Source organism: Triplophysa dalaica, chromosome 3 (genome assembly GCF_015846415.1).
Source record: "Triplophysa dalaica isolate WHDGS20190420 chromosome 3, ASM1584641v1, whole genome shotgun sequence".
In the NCBI taxonomy this organism is placed as follows: Eukaryota; Metazoa; Chordata; class Actinopteri; order Cypriniformes; family Nemacheilidae; genus Triplophysa; species Triplophysa dalaica.
In genome coordinates, this window is record NC_079544.1 from 8,269,213 (window position 1) to 8,290,052 (window position 20,840).

The 20,840-nt window shown below is 38.7% G+C and overlaps 2 protein-coding genes across 3 annotated transcripts; one reads left to right on the forward strand and one right to left on the reverse strand.

Moving 5' to 3' along the window:
• Nucleotides 1-79: 79 nt before the first annotated feature.
• tmem68 (transmembrane protein 68) lies at nucleotides 80-6,698 on the reverse strand. Its single transcript, XM_056742947.1, has 8 exons — nucleotides 6,550-6,698; nucleotides 6,211-6,337; nucleotides 5,683-6,080; nucleotides 4,630-4,797; nucleotides 4,255-4,448; nucleotides 4,122-4,182; nucleotides 3,875-4,014; nucleotides 80-3,097 (listed from the first exon to the last, which is right to left on the reverse strand). Exons 3-8 carry the CDS (start codon nucleotides 6,008-6,010, stop codon nucleotides 2,996-2,998), a joined length of 993 nt encoding a protein of 330 aa, XP_056598925.1. The 5' UTR covers nucleotides 6,011-6,080; nucleotides 6,211-6,337; nucleotides 6,550-6,698; the 3' UTR covers nucleotides 80-2,995.
• Nucleotides 6,699-6,895: 197 nt separating this feature from the next.
• On the forward strand, nucleotides 6,896-20,669 carry tgs1 (trimethylguanosine synthase 1). 2 transcript variants are annotated; one of them, XM_056741656.1, is made up of 13 exons: nucleotides 6,896-7,215; nucleotides 7,537-7,601; nucleotides 7,732-7,895; nucleotides 8,672-9,299; nucleotides 11,012-11,147; nucleotides 11,232-11,309; nucleotides 11,390-11,528; nucleotides 14,367-14,700; nucleotides 14,852-15,016; nucleotides 18,767-18,910; nucleotides 19,064-19,280; nucleotides 19,459-19,537; nucleotides 20,349-20,669. In XM_056741656.1, the coding sequence occupies exons 1-13, from the start codon at nucleotides 7,112-7,114 to the stop codon at nucleotides 20,460-20,462; spliced, it is 2,367 nt and encodes a 788-aa protein (XP_056597634.1). In that variant the 5' UTR covers nucleotides 6,896-7,111; the 3' UTR covers nucleotides 20,463-20,669. The 2 variants fall into 2 exon arrangements, with proteins under 2 accessions (XP_056597634.1, XP_056597642.1); XM_056741664.1 differs by having other exon boundaries at nucleotides 14,855-15,016.
• Nucleotides 20,670-20,840: the final 171 nt, after the last annotated feature.

Here is a 20,840-nt window from a genome sequence, read left to right on the forward strand (position 1 = left end):
CTCCCGTGCCACCTTCTTTCGGATTGAATGTGAATGAGGTACGAATTTTCAAGGTCAGAGACAAGCGTCAATGATGAGCAACGTTGCATTTATGTAACATATGCAAAGTTCAGTGATGAATTTGTCTAAATATGTATTCTCACACCTCGTATGATTTACGGTTTCGCTCCCTAATAAGAAAGACTCATGGAGTGGCTGGAAGGAAATTAGGACCACATGTATAATGCAGCAAAAACATCATGAATAATAAACATTTCTCCCAAAAAAATTTTTTTATTTTTTCCCTGTGATATTTGGGGGGGTTTACAAGGGATGCACAGAAGTTGTTAATCAATACCAAATATATTTATACATATTTATACTTTTGCATACCCCAATCACCAAACCTTACCCACAAGACATAGGTGACAAAAACTGTGCCCATGCTATATTTGATCTTTACATCACACATTTTTTTTAAAGATCAGGGGAAAAAGACAGATTTACTTAGCCTATTGGCCCGGTTTCACAGACTTAAGCCAGGACTATGCTTTAGTTGAATCAGGATATATAGGTCACTTTTAAAAAATGTTTACAAAAATACATTGCTGGTGTGCATCTTGAGACAAAACAATGGCCATGACATATTTGAAGATAGGTCAGGGCAAGTTATTTTCAGTTAAGATCGCTCTAACATTCATTTTAGTTTGGGACTAGCCTTGAGCTTTGTCTATGAAACCTGGCCATCAAGTGTTAAAGAGTCTAACAGCATTAAATCCATCAGTATGTGTTTTATTTGTCCATCAGTATGATTTCTTCTAGGCATTACAGCCTGCCTAGAAGACATCTCAGTTTGGATGAAAGAGCATTACCTCCAGCTGGAGCCTGCCAAGACAGAACTACTCGTGTTTCCGGCACACCCCACGATGCAACACGATCTCACCATCCAACTTGTCAATACCACAATCACTCCTTCCACAACAGCCAGGAACCTCGGAGTCATATTTGATGAACAGGTGTCCTTCAATGATCACATTGCAAAGAGAATGCGGTCATGCCAATATGCCTTATTCAACATTAGAAAGGTTAGACCCTATCTCACTGGGCATGCGGAAAAACTCCTTGTTCAGGCCCTGGTCATCTCAAGGTTGGACTACTGCAATGCTCTCCTTGCTGGTCTTCCTGCAAAGGCTATCAAACCGCTCCAGCTGGTTCAGAACCCAACAGCACACCTCGGGCTCATGTGACTCCCCTTTTCATCTCTCTCCACTGGCTACCGGTTTAAGCCTGTATCACATTCAAGTCACTAATGACTAGAGGACTATCTCTGGTTCTGCACACACATACTTTTGCACCCTCCTACACCCTAAGAACCCTGCTTTCAGCAAACCAGCGGTGTCTCGTTTTGCCTTCCCACATGGGCAGTAAATAACTTTCCCGCTCATTCTAGTTCACAACTCCTTCCTGGTGGAACATTCTTCCTAACTCGGTCCGGTCAACCACATCTTTCACAACATTAAAAACCTTCTTAGAACGCATCTCTTCTGTGAATACTTGACAGACAAATGAAAAAAAATAACCCTCTCTCTTTCTCTCAACAGGTAGTGGTCTAGCTTCTGTTGAAACTAGTAACTTTGTATCGGCACCTATTGTATTTTTGCTCCTGTATGACATATCACTTATTGCTCCCTAAAATCTTTTTAATTCGCTTTGGATAAAAGCGTCTGCTAAATGTAAATGTAATTTATTTTTATAATAAAATCTCTGTTATAATATCATAACCATCATGCTTGACAACATATTAGATTCAGGAACCTTAAAGGGATAGTTAACCCAAAAAATGAAAATTCTGTCATTATATACTCACCCCTGTGTTGTTCCAAACTTCTACAAATGTACATTATTTGTTCCGATGAACACAACGGAAGATTTTGTCAGTAACCAAACAAATATCATTGCCCATTTTACTGCCATTGTAGGGAAAATAAATACTATGGGAGTCAATGGGGGATGAGCTCTATTTGGTTACTGACATTCTGCCAAATATCTTCCTTTGTGTTCAGCAGAACAAAGAAAAGTATACAGGTTTGGAAAAATCTGAGGGTGAATAAATGATGACAGAATGTTCATTTTTCGGGTGAACAGTCCCTTTAATGCTGGTTGAAACAGTAATGAATTAATACCATAAATCACAGGAATATTATAAATCTTAATGAATTCTGAAAGTCTTGTATCTTGTGTTGTATTTATAAATTCATGAAGACTTGCATAATGTATTCTCTCTTCACATCACAATGGTTTAACTTTGTAAATTTATGGCAAATTTGAGAGCTTGACAAACCATACCATCGATACCAACTGATAGTATATAAACAGCAGTTTGTTCCTGACTTCTGATAAAGAGAGATATAACACAAGGAAGTGAAGTATTCAACATCAAGAAACAAACGCGACATTGTTACAATTGTATACATATATCTAAAAATTAAATGTGCTTACAAACTCTCCCACACACACAAAGAAAAAAAAAAATCACAGTATGTTTAATCATATAAAACAAATACAACTTATCAATTGTAGTTGATGTATTTGCGAGTTTATATTGTAACTATTCGCTACCCTAAATTCTGATATACTGCAACACATCGGTTTACCAATGCAGGACGGACTGATACTTTAAAAATGCATTTAAAAGGTAAAACACAGTTTGTGGACAACAAACTATTTTGGCAGTGGTCCTTCAAATAGATCAAAGTGTGCAAATAAATCATGGATTCAAACAAAATCACACAAAAACTCAAACCCACAACATGTGCAGACTACACGTAGCAGATGTTACAAAAACACGAACCAACATTGTTAATATGCTGATACTAATATGTTTTCATGATCCAGATACGTCCACTAGAGTATCAGTAACATATGACGTAACAATATCACAAATAATATCCAGGACATAAATACTATCCAGGATTCAATAAGCAGATGTTTCCGAGTCAGAGAGAAAGCAAGTGTGCTAATCTTTGTGTTCCCTTTGAAATCGCTCCAGAAGAGCTCTGAGGATGTTTCCAGGTATCTTCTGGTGTTTGTCGATAAGTACTTGAACTGCTTGCTGCACCTGAAAACATTGGGTAGGATTAAAAAATATTTTTATATGATCATCCTTGGTGTCATTTTTTGCCTGCGTCTATATTTCTTTCAGTCAATATGTTTTTACAGTGTATCCATACTGTATCTGTAGGCACTGTTATTCATTCTGCCCCATCTCAAGAGACAAAGTCTCTGTGTTTCGGTACAAGGTTTGTCGAAAGCTTAAGGCCTTTCAGACGCTGTTCTATGTCCATTCTAAAAGCAAGAAACCTATCAGAGCTAGCAATGTCAAGATCATGGATTCGATTCCAGGGGATTGCAGATCGTCAGAAACAAATGTAAGTCACTTTGGATGAAAGCATCTGCCAAATGCATAAATGTAAATGTTATTGCTAACCACTTGATGGTGATATGTAATGAGAGTAGGTGAGAGACCAAACCACTTTCTTTTAAAGTAGTTTTCTTCTGAATGAACAGAGAAACAGCCTTTGGAGAGGCTGAACATCCTGCACATCAGTGACAAATGAATAAAGCATTTTCGCACTACACAGAGTCCATACACCTGCATTTTTGATGAATGCTCGGAACATGCCCTTATAGGACAGCCTAAACAAATGACACTGCACAGAGTATGTTACTTAGTCAACAAAAGATCGGACTCCGAAGTGTAGAGGTTAAAGCCTCTCGTAGCTTTTTCCGACATTTGAAAAAACCCAACTCAGCAACTACAACAAAAAGTCAGAACTTTACCTTTACAGGACCAAAGAGGTACAAAAACAGACCAGGCGGTCTAAACAAGTATTACCTTTTCAGCTAACTCAGCTGCGTTTAGTTTGGGGTCATACGGAATGGGGTCGCCCAGAAAGGTGCGAAATTTGACCGGAAAGCCTCCGTACACCGGTGCTATCGGGAGACGAAACCTCTCATACACCCATCTGTAAAATCCTGAAAGGATTTGAAGAAAAGTTGAGATTACTTGACAATAGTACGTAATTTACAATAATTCACTCTTATCATGAAACGGTGTGAAAATTGTTTTGTGTGTGACTCACTTAGTGTTCCGAGAGAGCGAAACCCCTCTCTGACATTTTGAGTAAACATCGGTATTATTGGCTGGATGGAAGAAACAGATCCTTAGTACAACAAAACAGAAAAGTATGTCTTCAAAATGAGACGGTCACTTACCACTTTAGAGTCGATGGCCACTTGTGCAAATCCTTTACGTTTGCCCCACAGCAGGGGGTAAGTCTCATCACTGAACAGGGCTTCCCGGACCCCTCCAGGAGAGATGCCTAGGAGGTGGCCGTTCTGCAGGGCTTTAACACATTCCTCCTGCGGTCCGTGGATAATGCTAAACACTTCTAAAATAAGCTTAAACCCTGGCGAGAAGGGCACTTATTAACATTCTGATCATAATGACACATTTAACCTATCATTCCCAAATGCACTCTTAGTGAACAGTCACAGTGCTGCTTTAGATAATGATATTGAAGTTACTAGGAAAATGATTTGCAAAATGAGTCTGGTTTATCAAATAATGCCAGCATGAAGTTGTTTTACCTGGAACCTTGAACAGAAAATGATCAGCCACTGAATGACAAGTTCTTCCTTTCTGAAGGATAACTTTTGCCAAGAAATAATAGTAGTCTATAGGAATCGCCCCATGGTAGTACACGATTAGGGCAGGTCCTTCATCTGGTACCTTCTCTAAACCATGGATTTCATAACCTGTTATACAAGAATGAAATTTTTTTAATCAAGTGGAAAACAATGAAACCATGCATTTCTGTGATGTAAGATATCACATTAGTTATGAATGAATATCATTGTAAACATTTCTGTTTAAATACGATTCATTTTTCCATGCAAAACTTAACAATGAAAAAATGACTGAGCAAATGTCATCATTGCACATTGTGGAACTAGAATAGATTAAATGGGCATAGAATCAGACAAAGCTGTTAGGTAGATGATAAAAACTGAGCAGTTTACAAATTAGCATTTTGAAATGATAATATATTGCCTACAACATCAGATCATCATTAATCGAGCTGTCAAATGATAAGACGGTTTAATTTGAGCTAGGGTCCCTGATCTTACACCAACATATTTAGATATAACTTTAACGTTTCCAATTACATTCAGGCTATTCTTGTTTATCGTTGAAAGATCTAAATAACAGCGCAGTGGAAGAATGTGATACAGCTTAATTTAGGATAACAAGTTATAAAGTTTTATCTTAAAGGAACAGTTCACCCAAAAATGTATTTATTCACCCTCATGTTGTTTCAAAATCTGTATAGAATTTGTTGTTCTGATAAACACAGGGAAAGATATTTGGAAGAATGGAAAAATTGCTTTAAAAATGTCTTTGTTCTGTTGAACACAAAATAAGATATTTTGAAGAATGTAGAAAAGCAAACAATTCTGGGGCATTTTTGACAAGCACATTGTCATTTTTCTACTATGTTGCTTACATGCATTCTTCAAAATATCTTTTCTGTGTTCATCAGAACAAAGGAATTGGTTGGAAATGATCAATTTATTTTTGGGTGGGCTGTCCCTTTAATGCACCCAAACAGACGCCAAATCCCCCATGCAGGCATTACACACCGTGCCATATAGCTCCGTGTCCGTCCCAAAGGGTTGCCAGAGTTTTCCTTGCGCCATCCCACAGGTTGTTGGAATAAGCTTCCCTCAGCTGGTTCTTGCGCTTGTAGACGTGGAGGAAGAGGATGGACAGATAAAGAAGGATGACTATGAGGAAAGGCAGGATAAAGACTATGGCCAGAGGTGTGAAAACCCAGAGCAAATACTCCAAGAAACTGAGGTAGTCCTGGAGCTGGCCAAGCCCCGCCCACTCCTCCCACACGTGAAATAAGCAAGAGAGGAAACCAACAGAACCATTCTCAAGCAGGCAAGACTCATTCCTGCGGGACATGCTGCCTCTCTGTAAGCCTCTCCCAGTGGAAGATGGGATCAACAGGTCAACAATCTGCCAAAGGGCAGACCTGAAGATGGGGGAAAAGGACAGTTACTAAAAAAATACAAACACCCAAAAAAAGCAAATACACTAAAATTGAAGTTTTAAAAGCAAAATTAAAAAATCAATTATTCTTTATAATAAAAATAAAAACGAACCTTTTCCTTCGGAAAATGTAGTTTGTCCAAACATACCGACATCGGCGCAATGACCCTTCACTCCTGTTCACTCTACACTCAGTCACAGGTAAAGCTGCTGTACAAACGCCGTTCGCATAAACATGGTCTAAAAGATGTAAAGGAAAGGCGTCACAGTTAGCTCGATTGGTCCTGTCTGTCTAATATTACACTTGCAGTAGAGACGATACACGTCAAACACTCAAGAAACCTTCCAGCAGCAGCAGATCTCGCATTTTAAAAGTTACTTCATCTGAACAACTGTGACACTGAACCGTTTTGCAAAGCGTTTAAAACATCCGCTGCTCAAAGCCTACTTACATGATGTTAGCCCGATGAAATTGACACTATTGCCCTCAGTTAATGTTTTTCTTCCTGATTGAACCGGCGGCTCGCTTTACATGTGACACCAACTGCACATCGCGTTAGACAATGCGTAGCTGCACAGACCGATCGGCGTATGACATTGAAGTTCCGCGAGAGCACGCGCATTTGAACCGCTCTCGCGGTACTTTAGTGCCAGACGTTGATCGTTCTGCACAGCGTAGCACGTGCACCCATTGTGTCAACTTCCTCGAACGACAGATTTCATAATAAAAGTCATCGAGCTTTATAAGTGTCTTGGAAGTGGCGAAAGACTTTTAACGTAAAGAGAGAATTGCAAAAAACGAGGGGGAATATTTTAGCAAACAAGTGTGGAAGAAATGCGTGGATACGGAGTATAGATTATATATATTTTTTAATCAAGCTAGTTTTAATACACTTGTTTTTATATTTAACGCATTCCTCACTATACTCGCAATGGTTTTTATTTATATCATCCGAAAGACATGATAGGCTAGTTTTAAGGAGCTAGTTTTTTGGTGTCATTCTCGCCTCTATCATGATCGCTTATGTAGAACAGAATGTTGTTCCTTTAGCTGATGTCATCTTCTATCAGGGTTCAGAAATGACAATACACTGCCTGTGTTCCCGGGCTTACGTCAAGTATGTATTCATGAGGATCTTAATTTATATAACCTTAATGAATGTTTTTTTGAATGCCTAAAAGTATGTACTTTAACGTTTTTGTTAATGGACTAATGTAACTTATTATTTTACTTGCAAAGTAGGTTACGTGACAAACTGAACTGCGTTGAGTATTGACCTTTTGACCACAAACATTTGATCTAAGTTAGTTTTTCAGCAGCAGTGACCTCAAACCCTGATTTGAACTGTCAAACCTCTCAATTTGTTGACTTTAGTTTAATATTGGATGTCACCTGTTTGCCATTGTAAATATTGACCACATTCTCTTCTCATCCGCAGTGATCGAGAATTGTATCGGTCAGATCTTAAAGCCATTCTGAGTCAGGCTGGTGATGAATTGCAAGGTGCAGTTCCTCTTTCATATCTTGTCATTTCTGAAGAGAATGATTGCTTTATATATTTCTTGATTTGTATTTAACCTTGTAACGGGTTGTGCTATTGAAAGGCAAATATTTATGTCTTGTTTCTTAGTAGATGTTGAAGCTGATGATGAGGACGAGCTTCTGGAGGATCACATTGGGTCTGAAGATGATGACGAAGAGGAGTTGGAGGAGGCAGAAGTGGACGAAGAGACCATGCTCATGGCCACTATGGGACTTCCTGTTGAGTTTGGCAGCTCATCACAAAAGAAGAATGCTGTGTGTCTTTTTACATTTTCTACCTTTTATATATGGATGATGCTCTGTTTACATGGCTGTTCGTTTATGGAAGCACTTCATCACAATGTCCTTAGTCTTTGCTTGCGATCTTTCCCAACTTGCTTGTAGTTAGAAGGTAACCCCCCAAAAATGTTTGTCATCATTTAATTACCCACATGAAATCTGTATCTGACTCTTTCTTGTGTGGAACACAAAAGACAATCATTTAAGAAATGTGCTTTTGTGCTCCATACAATAGAAGTCAATGGGGACTAGTGTTGGTTACCAATGTTCTTCAAAATATCTTCTTTCGCAGCCTGCAGAAGAAATAAGTTTGAAAAGACATTTACATTTTTGAGAATTATACCTGAATTGCTTTATTAATGTGTTCGTTCTGTTAAACACAAAACAGAAGAATGTAGGAAACAAACGTTGTAATTTTTCCTATGAAAGTCAATGGTGGCCAAGCACTGTTTGGTTACAATTATTCTTCCAAATATCTTTCTTTGCATTCATCGATACAAAGAAATTTTTAAAGATTTGGAAAAACTTGAGGGTGAGTAAATGATGACAGAATTTTTATTTTTGGGTTAACTGTCCCTTTAAGGCCGCCATTCAGTTTCTTTTATTACATACGTTTACAAGTCCCTGTGTTGTTTGTTTTATTCATTTACTTTTAAAAGGAAGTCACTATAAAGTGTTTTTACATTATCTCTAGGAAATCAATTGGTTGTGCTTAGATAATCCTAAAGGAATCGTTTTTTCTTGTCTTTAAGGGCCACGTTTTAGCAACACAAAAGAACCGAAGAGGCACAGAGCATTTGAAAACCCTCACAGATTATTCCGACACACATGAGGAGGAGTCTGAGCAGGGACAACAGTGTTCTCTGAGTAGTGTTACTGAGCCCTCCACTGAACAGACGGCTTCAGAAGAACCCTGGTTGAGATACTGGCAGCAGCAGGCTGAGAGTCTTCTGTGGCAGAGCTGGCTGGAGAAACATCCAGAGGCCTCCAGCAGTACAACACATGACCACTCAGAAACAGACTGGCATGAACACTGTAACCAAACATATCTGTACTACTGGGAACAGTTTCACTACTGGGCTGCTCAGGGCTGGACTGTGGATGAGTTCTACAGCACTGCTGCTGTTTCGGAGGACGGTCAGGCCAGCCGAGAAGAAACGGAGGGAATAAAGAATCAGACGGATTCAACACAAACAAATGGGGGTGGAGAACAAAATGCTGCCTGTGTCACACACCTTATAAGCAGCTTGAGTCTGACTGAGGATGTTGACTGTGCTGAAGATGGTCTGCAGTGTTTGGCCAGTGACTGTACTGATGAGCCCTCTGATGGTGGAAACCGCAAAAGATCGTCCTCGCGTACGGCGTGCACTGACACGGCTGGTTAGTGCTTCTGTTTCAACATTTAAAATTACCTTGTGCATATGCTGTGGCTACTGTGGTGTCCCAGCTGTCACGCTCGCTGAGCCTAGATATGTCAACACCTGTATGCCTATGCTGCACTACTTACTTTCAGTTTAATGTAGTGTAGTTGCAAGGCAAAATTCATTCTGTCCAATGCAACCTGGAATCAAAGTAAGCTTAATATTTTGCTAAATAGAAAGAATAAATTAAATGTTCAGCCATTATTCTAAGTTAAGTACAACTAAAATGTAGGCCCGCATAATATTTTGAAATAATCTAAATATTTCAGTATGGCAATCACAATGGTTCTCAAGATGGAGTGCAACAATATAACTTATTGTCTTCTATGTCTGTTCACTTTCATATGTGAAGAATATGGATATTCCAAGAGAGAATATGAAACTTGTATGTTGGTTATATAGTTTTTACTTTGAAATATAATTTAATATAATTTCAAATAGAGATGCACCGATACTAAATTTCTCCACCGATGCCAATAGTCGATTATTCAGCGTAATATCTGCCGATACCAATTCTGTGAAGATTAAATTCATATTTATTAACAAAATCAATTCATAAAATGACTTTTACATAATGACCTAACATTATCTTTATACATTTTTGTCCTCTTTTGTTTGACAGAATATATATCGGCTATTTTAAAAGGACAGTCGATAGTGTGAAAAATTGCTTTTGTGGACTGATACTGATTATTGGCCGATATTTCTTTGCATCTCTCAGAATATAAAAAATACAGAATATTTAAATAGATTTTTTCAATCCTTAAGCATTATCGTAATGCACACCGTATATTCCATTATTTTGGAAGTTACTTATCTCATTTTCTTCAGTCTCGTGCAGCCTTAAACAAAACTACAAAAATTCCCATGCCAATATTTTGCAAAAATTACTTTTTACATTTACTGTTTGACATTTTTTGGACCAACAACAGTCAAGACAAACCGCAGATAAATTAAAACTACTCAGACTTGTCTGACACTGTCAGGCGTACTGCAGAATAATGATTAAAAATGCATCTTTATCTGAGGACTTCTTACTCTGAGATTTGATAAGATTATTCACCCACAAATTCACTCTAAACTCACGTCATCGATTAAGCTAACCTTATGTCAAGCCACATGAACAAACAGATTGCAAGTCTGTTTGGTGCCTCTATTGGGCCAAAGCTCTTCAAATACCAGACGATGATAAAAGTAAAGTGAAATAAAATGACGACAGAATTTTCTCTTGGAAAAAGTGCTCTCTTTTCAGTACTGCTCTTCTCATGGAGATAACTTTTCTCTGTTCACTAATATGGCGATGCCCTGTGTGTCACACCATCTTTAAAAGCAGATCTTTTTCCCCATACTCGTTTTCTTTTGCAGCTTCAGCTTGGCTCGGCTTCAATGTTTAATTCGTCATATCAAAAGATGTCAGCCGTTGAATGAAAAGAGCATGTGACTTGGCTCTATGCATTTTTAATGTCAGCACGTGTACAAGAAAAAAAGAGCACAGGGTGGATGAATTGATCACAGTCAGCCCTCTCTCAGTCGCTCTAAAAATGGCACTCGTCATCCTGTCTTATATACTGTCAGGCCATGACTAATGCTATCCACTGTATATACAATGCACGCTTGTTTTATATCTTAAGCAATAAAGAACCCAATTAACTGAAAAAAATGTGTTTTCAGCTGGCAACACGCAGCAGTCCTCGGCTCAGTTGAATAATAGGAGCGGACAGCCTGTAAAGAGCAGATCTAATGATAACGATCAGAGAGATGATGATGATGAACCTCCTGAGAGCAGGCGGGCTAAAGTAAAAAGAGGGTGAGCTGTCTTGTATCAGGGGTTCATTTGTTCTTATACTGTATGTGTTATTCAGTGGTTTGTGAATGGTTGTTCTGCTTACAGTCATGAACTAGATGCCGAAGAGTTGCCGGTTCAGGAGGCGTGGGATGCTCTTGGACTGAAACGAGGCTCGCAGCCCAAGTAAGACCCTAAGCGCTGCTTGACACCTCTGGTCAGCTTTGAGTCAAGCAATCCATTAATGTTGTGTTTTGCTATGGCAGGTTTGACAGTGTTGTGAAGCTGAAACCAGGCCAAGGTCCGAAAAAAAAACAAGCGGTCTGCAATATCAACAAGCATGTCTTTTTTACTGATGATGGGCCACAAACCACAAAACCAAACGTCAGCAAAACCCTCCAGAAAGTAAGTCGTTTTTTAAGTTGTTCGTTGTTTATCCATTCAACAAAATCATTTAGTGACCATATTATAGAGAGTGAATGGGACGTTATTCATTTTCATAAAATACACAATAAACTTCTCACTTACAGATTCACACTTACAGTATATATTATGCACATTGTGTTGTTTCATGATTTAGCACCTCTGTTTGACACCAAACGGTTTAACGAAGACACTTTCAGTTGTTAAATGTATTTGTTTGCGCTTTATTGAAGATTTATTAACACATGGATATGAAAGGATTACGCGTAAAATGTGTAATTCTGGTTGTCTTACTACAGATCAGTAAAGCATAGTGTAAACTGTGAAGGGATTCAGGCTGTGTGTGTGTGTATTAAAGGGGATAAGAGTGGGCATGGAGCCAGTAGAAGCATTGAATCTGACACTTCAGCTTTTTATGCAGTCCGCACTGCACTGAGCTTCTTCATCTAACCCCCCTTAACAACACCACCTGCTTACGGCATGCTGTCAGCTCCCATCAAACAGACGGAGGCACTTTAACCTCCACTCTCACCCCTGACATGAACATGAACGTTCCCAGCTGTCAAACACACACAGGACAAGATCAAAGATTTGGTCTTTCCTGGCATTTTGAATATTTAAGAAAATAGCGATGGGCTTTAAAACGGCCGTAACACATGCGGTTTCTGCTAATCTCATATTAATCTTGAATACCTATAGAGTAGTATTGCATACTTTGTATCTTCGAAGAGTATTTAGTGTGATCACATTTATAAAAGATAGATAAAGCTGTACGATTATTTCCGAAACCTTACGGCGCGTGCAGGGGGGAGGGGTAGGCTGAACTAAAGCATTTTTGCCAACAAAATTTTTGCGCCCATTGCCAACAAAACAGACCGTTCACTCACCGCATGAGGTTCATTTCCGGCATCTTTTAGCGCTGGGACGGTTCCATATATCTAGTTCAAACGATCTCCAAATCCAGCGTTATATTCTCCGTTTATATAACATTCATCACCAAAATGCAGTGAACAAACAAACACCTGAACTTCGCGAAATGTAAGCTCTCTCTCTCTCCTGCACACTATTAAAAGTTACGTCTGCGCATGCATGCTCCTTCTCCTGCTCTCCTTGCTGCAGCTTGGGCAAAAGGAATACAGAAATGCAATGACTCTTGCTGATAACCGCTGTACATTTTTGAACACATTTTCTAGAAATGAATTATTGAGCAGAACTTTACAGCTTTGTGTGTAAAGCTCAGCCTATTGCACCTGTTTATGGAAGTTTAAGCTAGCCAAGTTAGTGAACACCACTATTCACTACGTGATGTGCAACCAAATCTCCATGTTTTCAAGACATGAGCTCAAGATGAACAAAAGTTTTCCCTGCTTAAAAAAAAAAAGAGTAAAAACCTGCCAGTAACACTGTTGTAATAGAACTTGTATTGGTTTTACTTGAAACTAAAATGGATGTCTGCTGGTATGTGATGGATTCTATTGGTGGAGTGTTATATGGCAGATTAATACTATTGGAAAAATCCCCAAAACACGCCACAGAATGGAATTTTGTAATGGTTTTAATAAAAAGAAGCTAATGGTTCATAGTGTTTTCTTTTTTTGGAAACCACTAGAATGTCTGTGATGGTTTCTATCGTTTGTTTTTTTGTAAGCATGGTTTTATATCACTTTAGTTTATCTAGTGCTGTTGTTTATGGGCTTCCTCATGGTGTGACTTTGGTGTTTCGTGCCAAAGAATCAGCCAGATAAGAATTCATGTATGTCCAGATACGTAACTAGTGAAGAAACAAAACCAATTTACTGCAGTGCTTTGAATTGATCTCTTTGTAGCACGAATTGATTTGAGGAGTACAAAAACTTTACTGCAACAGACAATTTTCGGCAGTATGTTTTCAGCCTTTTTATTACCCTGTCTTCTGCGATTTTTCTACTGTGCGTGGTGATTTTTAAGGCTTATATCACTATTGAGACCGGTCACATATACAGTAGAGATTTGAACACAAACCGTAACTGGCTCAATATCAAACTAGCACGTAACTCGTCATGCGCTAGTGATGAACTAGTCAGCAAAAAATAAAAGAGTTGTGTGGATTATTCAGGAGAGATACAGTATGTGTTTAGATTTATAAAATCGAATTTGGTGTTAGATTTATTATTTATACCTGGTGAATGATGAAACAGGTGAGAAATCCAATAGGGGTACATTGAATTTTGGACCTTAGTCAAGGACCAGTAGATTCTAATACAGCCCAGGGCTGAGCTTGTTTGCACCCACCAGGAACATTCTTGCAACCACATAACAACACCCTGCTAACCACCCTAGTGGGAGTAGTTGCATTGAAAGTTTCCAATGGTTGGGATGCTTAAGCTTTAAATGTGTTATATGTAATATTTTGGAGGATCGATTGTCAGAAATGTAATATAATATACATATGTGTTTTTAGAGGTGTATTAAGACCTTAAGTAATGAAGCATTATGTTTTTATTACATTAGAATCAGCTATTTCTATTTACACACACCACGGGTCCCCTTGCATGGAATTCAACATGTTGTTCCTAAAGTAGTAAAAAGTCAAATTGCTCTAGAGAGCATTTTGTAAGTATATTATCTCCTTTGGTAAAGAAGTGAAAACAAGCCGACATCTTAGTCATGTGTCAGTCACCATGCTTTGAAAGGGAGGTTGGAGTGAGCTGTTGGTTGCAATTCCGAGCCTCGCCACTAGATGCCGCTAAATTTCATACACTGGACCTTTAATCCAAAGATAATGTTGATTTGTCTTTAGAATACAGTATTTGACTCTTATTTTCATACATATCCTTTCAGGTTCAGAACTTCCTTCTCCAAGCTCAGACTGATTCTAAATCCGAAGAGTTAACTTCAACTTCCATGCCTGAAGCTTTGAACGAGTCATGTAAGAGAACAGATGATGTTGGTTGTTCTGCACAAAATACTGAGATGGATGAGGTAGAGAGTGAGAACGCTTCTCAGCTCAGCAGGACATGTGTAGAAAATGAGGGACAGCAGAAGAAAATGGAGCCAGAACTGACACCAGAAGCAGAAGAAGGTGAAGCGAACGGCCCAGATCCCAGAGGAGAACTACAGCCATTGGATTTACCTGACTTCCTGCTCCCTGATGCTCCCGAGGATGCTCAAGGAGGTCAGAGTTCAACACTTTGCTTTTATTGATGAGATAATGACTCTGCATGTAACATCGATTACATAGCAGTCTCAAAGCCTTTAATTAACACAGTTAGGCTTCTTATTTACTATGGTTCAGTTTGACATAATCATGCCATTCTCTTTCTCAGCAGAGAAGGTGCAGGCTTTAAAAAAGAAAAAGAGAAAGAACAGGAAAAGACGAAAAGATGTCGCAATGCCTCCAGAGATTGCTGCAGAACCAGAGCTGGCCAAATACTGGGCCCAGCGGTACCGCCTGTTTTCAAGGTTCGATGAAGGAATCAAACTTGACCACGGTGAGTTATCACAATGGGTGTCTGAGATGTTTTTGAGAGGTCGTAGCAGCGGAAGAGGTGTGTGGAGTCGGTTAGGGTGGGCTGACAGATTTTTGTGTGTGTGTGTGTGTGTGTGTGTATGTTGATGCTAGACTCCGAACCCCTCTCACACCTCCTGCGTCAGACCAGAGGAAGAGGCAGGGAGACTGAGAGAGCTAGAGCAAATGAGAAAGCAAGAGAGCAAGCAGCTTTTACTGTGCTCAAGAGAGCCGTGTTTTCTTTCCCCACACTGCATTTTGCACAAATCGAGCGCTCTGCCTCCGAGGACAACCTTTAGCTCTAGTGCTTTACCTGTGTGTGTCCCACTCTGCCTTCTACAAAATGAGTCACTCTGTTAATGGATACGGTTTATTAAACGGAGCCTAAACCTACATAGTCTTTCTATTGTGTCAATTTATTTTATCTGATGAACTTCATCTATTTCTTACATGCCTGACTTGGCAGAGGTGCTTAATAGACATTTATTGGCCTTTTTGCCATTTTTATTTATATTAAAAGGGAAAGAACAGGAAGCAACGGGAGTAAAGGATAGCAGTTGTCAGGTTTGCAAACCACTGGCTTAAAGACATAACATACAACAATAATAACATTATCATTGTATGGAAGATGATGTAAATCTCTAACATCAGGCATCACAAGAACAGCAGGGACTTGGTTTGCTGTTCAAAATAAGCTTAGCCTGATGTGACCTATGCCTTCAACAAAAGACATCTCAGAACACCCAAGGCTGAGAATTGTTAACTCGGATGAAGCTGTAAAAGGCTACAAAAGTGTCTGTAAAAGCCTTGATGTTCATCAGGCAACAGTCAAGCATATTGTCTATAAATGCTGAAAGTTCATGACTGTGAACTCAGCAGTAGGCGTCCAGCAAAGACGACTTTAAGAACACAGCACAGAATGCTCAGTGATGTCAAGAAGACTTTAGATATCGGCATATTCCAGAGATGGACTCTCTGTTGACATGTACGGCATACATAAAACATTATACAAGAACAAATGAAGCCAATGATCTTTATAAAGTGAAAAAAGCAGCACGACTGGCAAAATATTCTGTGGATGGAGACAACCCAAGCTTAGTTGTTTGAGAAAATATCCATTAGATGTGAGGGAAAATATCAGCAAGTCATTCCAACTGTAAAATATGGTGGAGGGGCTATTACATGGCAGTCCACTTTGCTGCCTCAGGGCCTGGACAGCTTACTGTGACTGATGTTTAAGTGAATTCACAAGTTGCCAGGACCTTTTACATGACAGTGTTGGACCATCTGAAGTTGGGTTATGCAGCCAGTGGTAGACATGGCCAGGATTAACCCGTGGGGCACTGGTTGGGAGCATATTTTATATTTTTAAACCATAGAAGTAGAAACTCTCACCACATTTATGTATTAATGCCTTTTACTTACGGCTCCCCCATGTAGTTGATAAGCAGAATTGTCTGTTACCAATGTCGTAAATAATGTCTCTGTATAAGCTTCCCAATGGGCAACGCACACAAATTAGTTGACTAAACGGATGAAACTGGAAATTAAATTAAAAGATCCTACGATACAGACAGATGAGGAGGAGATGGGGAGGGAGGTGAGTTTTAGGTGCAACAAGATTAACCAGCTGATAAGGAGCCAAGAAATGCTATTTAAATAGGACGCAGTCTAGCTTTTGTTGTATGACTGTTAGTTAACGTTGACTAGCTGCACCTGATGTGTTCAGCTGATGGAAGACAGACTCACGTGACCTGCCAGAACTAACGCTACGCTTGATTTCAGTGGTTGGTTTAGGAATTGGTTTACGATTTTGTTTATAATAGTCTTGATCTTGGGAATGGCTAAATCTCATTTAAAATTTTAACATCAGCTCCGACACCGTGAACGCTCATGTTGGGATTAGATAACCTGTACTCGTGGAGGGCAAAAAAATTCGAATCCACAAAGCACCACGACCAATATGTTTTTATAAGCCTCTCTCACTTTTAAATCATAACGCTTTCACGAAGCATCTGGAATTCTGTTTGAAAGTGAGATCAGAGCCTCGTACCTATTCACTTATTCATATCAACAGAGGCAGTAGCACAGTTCCTTTTCAACTGCACAGAGGAAAGAGAGAAAGATAGTGTAGACTGAATCCTCTATACTTCCCACCCGACCCTTGAGATTGAGCTGGGGAGTGCTTCATGGGGAGGAGTTTAACTCCGGGCTACTGTATATAGATGTAAAAACGCAAGTATTTTTACTACTACCCAGTGAGAGAAAGCAAAAAACAAACACCCGAATGACTTTAGCTTTATGTCAGCAGTGTTGATTTGTAAATGAAATTGAAAATGATTTTATTACTTTGAGACCATCAGTAAAGAGCACTGGATAGAGCTTTAGAGATTTCTTGGTGCACGCAACCATGTGAAAGGGTGATATTTATAAAGACATTGTTTTGTGAAAAGCATTCTTGCAAATATCTTTCTCTGTGTTCATCAGAACAAATTTATGCAGATTTGGAAAAACTCCAGGGTGAGTAAATAAAGACAGATTTTTTTAAGTTGTCATACAGGTCACCTGTACTGACAGGCTTTCTGGTGCTGCCCACTGTCCAAAACCCGCGCTATAAACAGGAAACACTGAAGCTGCTGCTCCAGACCAGCGGTTGCTACTTGAGCAGGTGTTTTATTCTCAGCGGAGAGAAAGAGACGAGAGGCGGAAAAACAGAGAGGGGTGTGTTGAGGCTACAAGCAGATGTTGTTTGTCTCCACAGAATCAGAGCACGACATGGTCTGCTAAACTTCACTTTCACGAAGCTCACTTTCCTTTGCATGAGCTTTCTCTCTGTTACGCATACACCATTACAGTACAAAATGCTTCTACATCTCATACATAAATCTTTCAAAAGAACTGATTCTGTTTTAAGGTCTTCACATTTTAAATACATCTTGTAAAGTGTACTGTTTAAAACAGCTCTTTGGTATATGTGACCCTGGACAACAAACCAGTCTTACGGCTCTATTTTTCGAAATTGAGATTTTTACATCATCTGAAAGCTGTATAAATGAGCTTTCTATTGATGTATGAATTGTAAGAATATATCTGGCTAAATCGGTATCTGGCTGTAAATCAATATCTGGCTGAGAGACAACCGTTTAAAACTTAAGAATCTGAGAGTGCAAAAAAATCTAAATATTTTGAAAATTGCCTATGAAGTTATTAACTTCCCTCTTGCAAGCCATCCATTTACAAAAATAAAGTTTTTATATATTTAAGGTAGGAAATTTACAAAATATCTTCATGGAACATGTTCTTTACTGAATATCCTAATGATTTTTGGCATAAAAGAAAAATCTATAATTTGACCCATACAATGTATTTTTGTCTTTTACTAAAAATGTTTCCGTGCTACTTAAAACTAATATTGTAATCCAGGGTCACATATAAGGTTTTATTTGACTACATAATGATAGCTGTGCTATTTTAGAGCAATTTTTTGAGCATATTTAGAGATGCTTTTTGAGTCAGAGGTGCCTTGTCTTAGAAAATACCAAATCAGCCGACTCCCTCTGGTGGTGAAAGTTTGAAACGACTACATAATTTGTAATGGACTTTGTTGGGATAATCCGTAAATCACATTCTTTTATGTTTATCTCAATATTTTGTCTCATTGTTTGACACACAAGAAGAAAATGAACCAATTGCTTGTTATTGTAATGGCCATGTGCATCACATCTCTTCACAGAGGGCTGGTTCTCAGTGACCCCCGAGAAGATCGCAGAGCACATCGCTCTGAGGGTTCAGGATAGCTTCAGCGCTGAGCTCATTATTGATGCTTTCTGTGGCGTGGGTGGAAATGCCATTCAGTTCGCCCTCACTGGAAAAAGAGGTGAAGTACAGTCCTGCATTCTATTCACAAATATAGATAGTTTTCCATTTCTTGATAGTGGAGAACCAATGTGTTTGTTCTCTGAAAATCTGTCGCTGTAGTGGGTTTCTAGATGTTGTTATTCAGTAACCTTCACATCTGCGTTTCATTCAGTTATTGCTATCGACATTGATCCGGTACGCCTGGCTTTGGCACAGCACAATGCGGAGGTCTACGGTGTGGGGAACCAAATAGAGTTCCTGCAGGGAGACTTCCTCCAGCTGGCTCCAAGCTTGAAGGGAGATGTAGTTTTCCTCAGCCCTCCCTGGGGAGGACCGGAATACCTCAGTGCTGATGTCTTCAACATCAAGACCATGATGAATCCAGATGGATATCCTTTCAGTTATTAACTGATGTGGTGCTATTTTGTACACTAAATTATTTTTTTATTAGAATGGGAAGTTTATGAAGAGATGATTTGTTCTTTTTGCACATCTCTCATTGTATTCCTTCTAATGTGTGTGTTTAAGCTTCAAAATGCCACTGCCAACTTCCTTAACAATCTGTACATTTGAAATTTTCAGATTATCAAAAATGATTTCCGACAATATTGTCTATTTTCTCCCACGGAATGCAGACATGGAACAGGTAATGTCATTATTCGGTTACTTAAAGCGTTTTTATTCCACCATTTTTGATAAGATAGTAAATGATAATTTAAAATGGCTTGATTTTCAGTCCTGTATTGATGTTGTGTACAGTGTTTGCCCTTTCAACAGCCTTTAGATTGCATCGTAGGCTTAAACCATGAAAGAGAGTCATGAGGCTATATTTATGTGAGACTGAAGTGTTTTTACACAAGGGGTAAAGCATCTGCATGATGTGTAAATGTATATTTTTAGATTTCCATTTCTGTATACTATAGATTTAGAAGTTGAATTAATTCTTTCCATACCTGTTTGGCTCCAATAAACTACTATATGAAAGTCCATTCCCAGAAATTAAAATTGCAAAGAATAGAAATTAGGGAATGATAAATTTGCGTGAATATTTTCACAAATTTAGACTTTATTATACTTGGTCTGGTAGTGCATGTAGTTCTGACAGGTGCGTCTCTATCATGGTCTTCTAATTTCTCTCAAAAAAAAATCTGACGCTGTGTGGTTGGACCTTTTGAAACCACACTGCTTTCCTGTGTAAATTTCTTTTCAGCTCGACTAATATCTAAATGCATCATTAGTTTTTGTCCCCGCGTTGTAAAGTTTGTGCAAGTCTGTGCACGTGTGCATTTTAGATCTGTCATTGCATTCCACATTTATTTAAACATTTTGACGATCTGTAGATATTGTGGTAATATGGATACCGTGATGATATTAGATACCAATAATCCCATTTTTGATTCAAATCACACCTGCCTTTTCTGTTTTTCCCATTTTTTTCCATTCCTCTATCTCTGTAGATCGCATCTCTCGCTGGTCCAGGTGGGAAGGTGGAAGTTGAGCAGAACTTTCTGAACAACAAACTGAAAACGATTACTGCATACTTTGGCAATTTAATTAAGACAAAGACCTAAACTACGTCATTTCATTTTTTCCCCATTCTTTTAATGTTATTAAGAATCACTTCTGCAATTTGTTCTTTGTTTACTGTTTTGTTTGGCCGGCGACTATGAATTTTACGGACTATTTTTGTACATGTGATGCTGCTAGTGTGATGTTTATTTTAAAACAGTTGGTTTTTTCTGTATTGATATTTTTTTATTAAAATTTGCCATAAGTTATTGACGTGTTTGCCCATGCGTTTGTGGAAATCACCTACTTTAATACAGACAGTGGTCCCTGTGATGTAATCTGGTTAGTTAAAATACTAATGATACTAAAATGATCCTTATTTGTCAAAAAATGTAAGGTTTTGTGTACCGAAACATACACACGCGTGTGTGTGGGTCTTT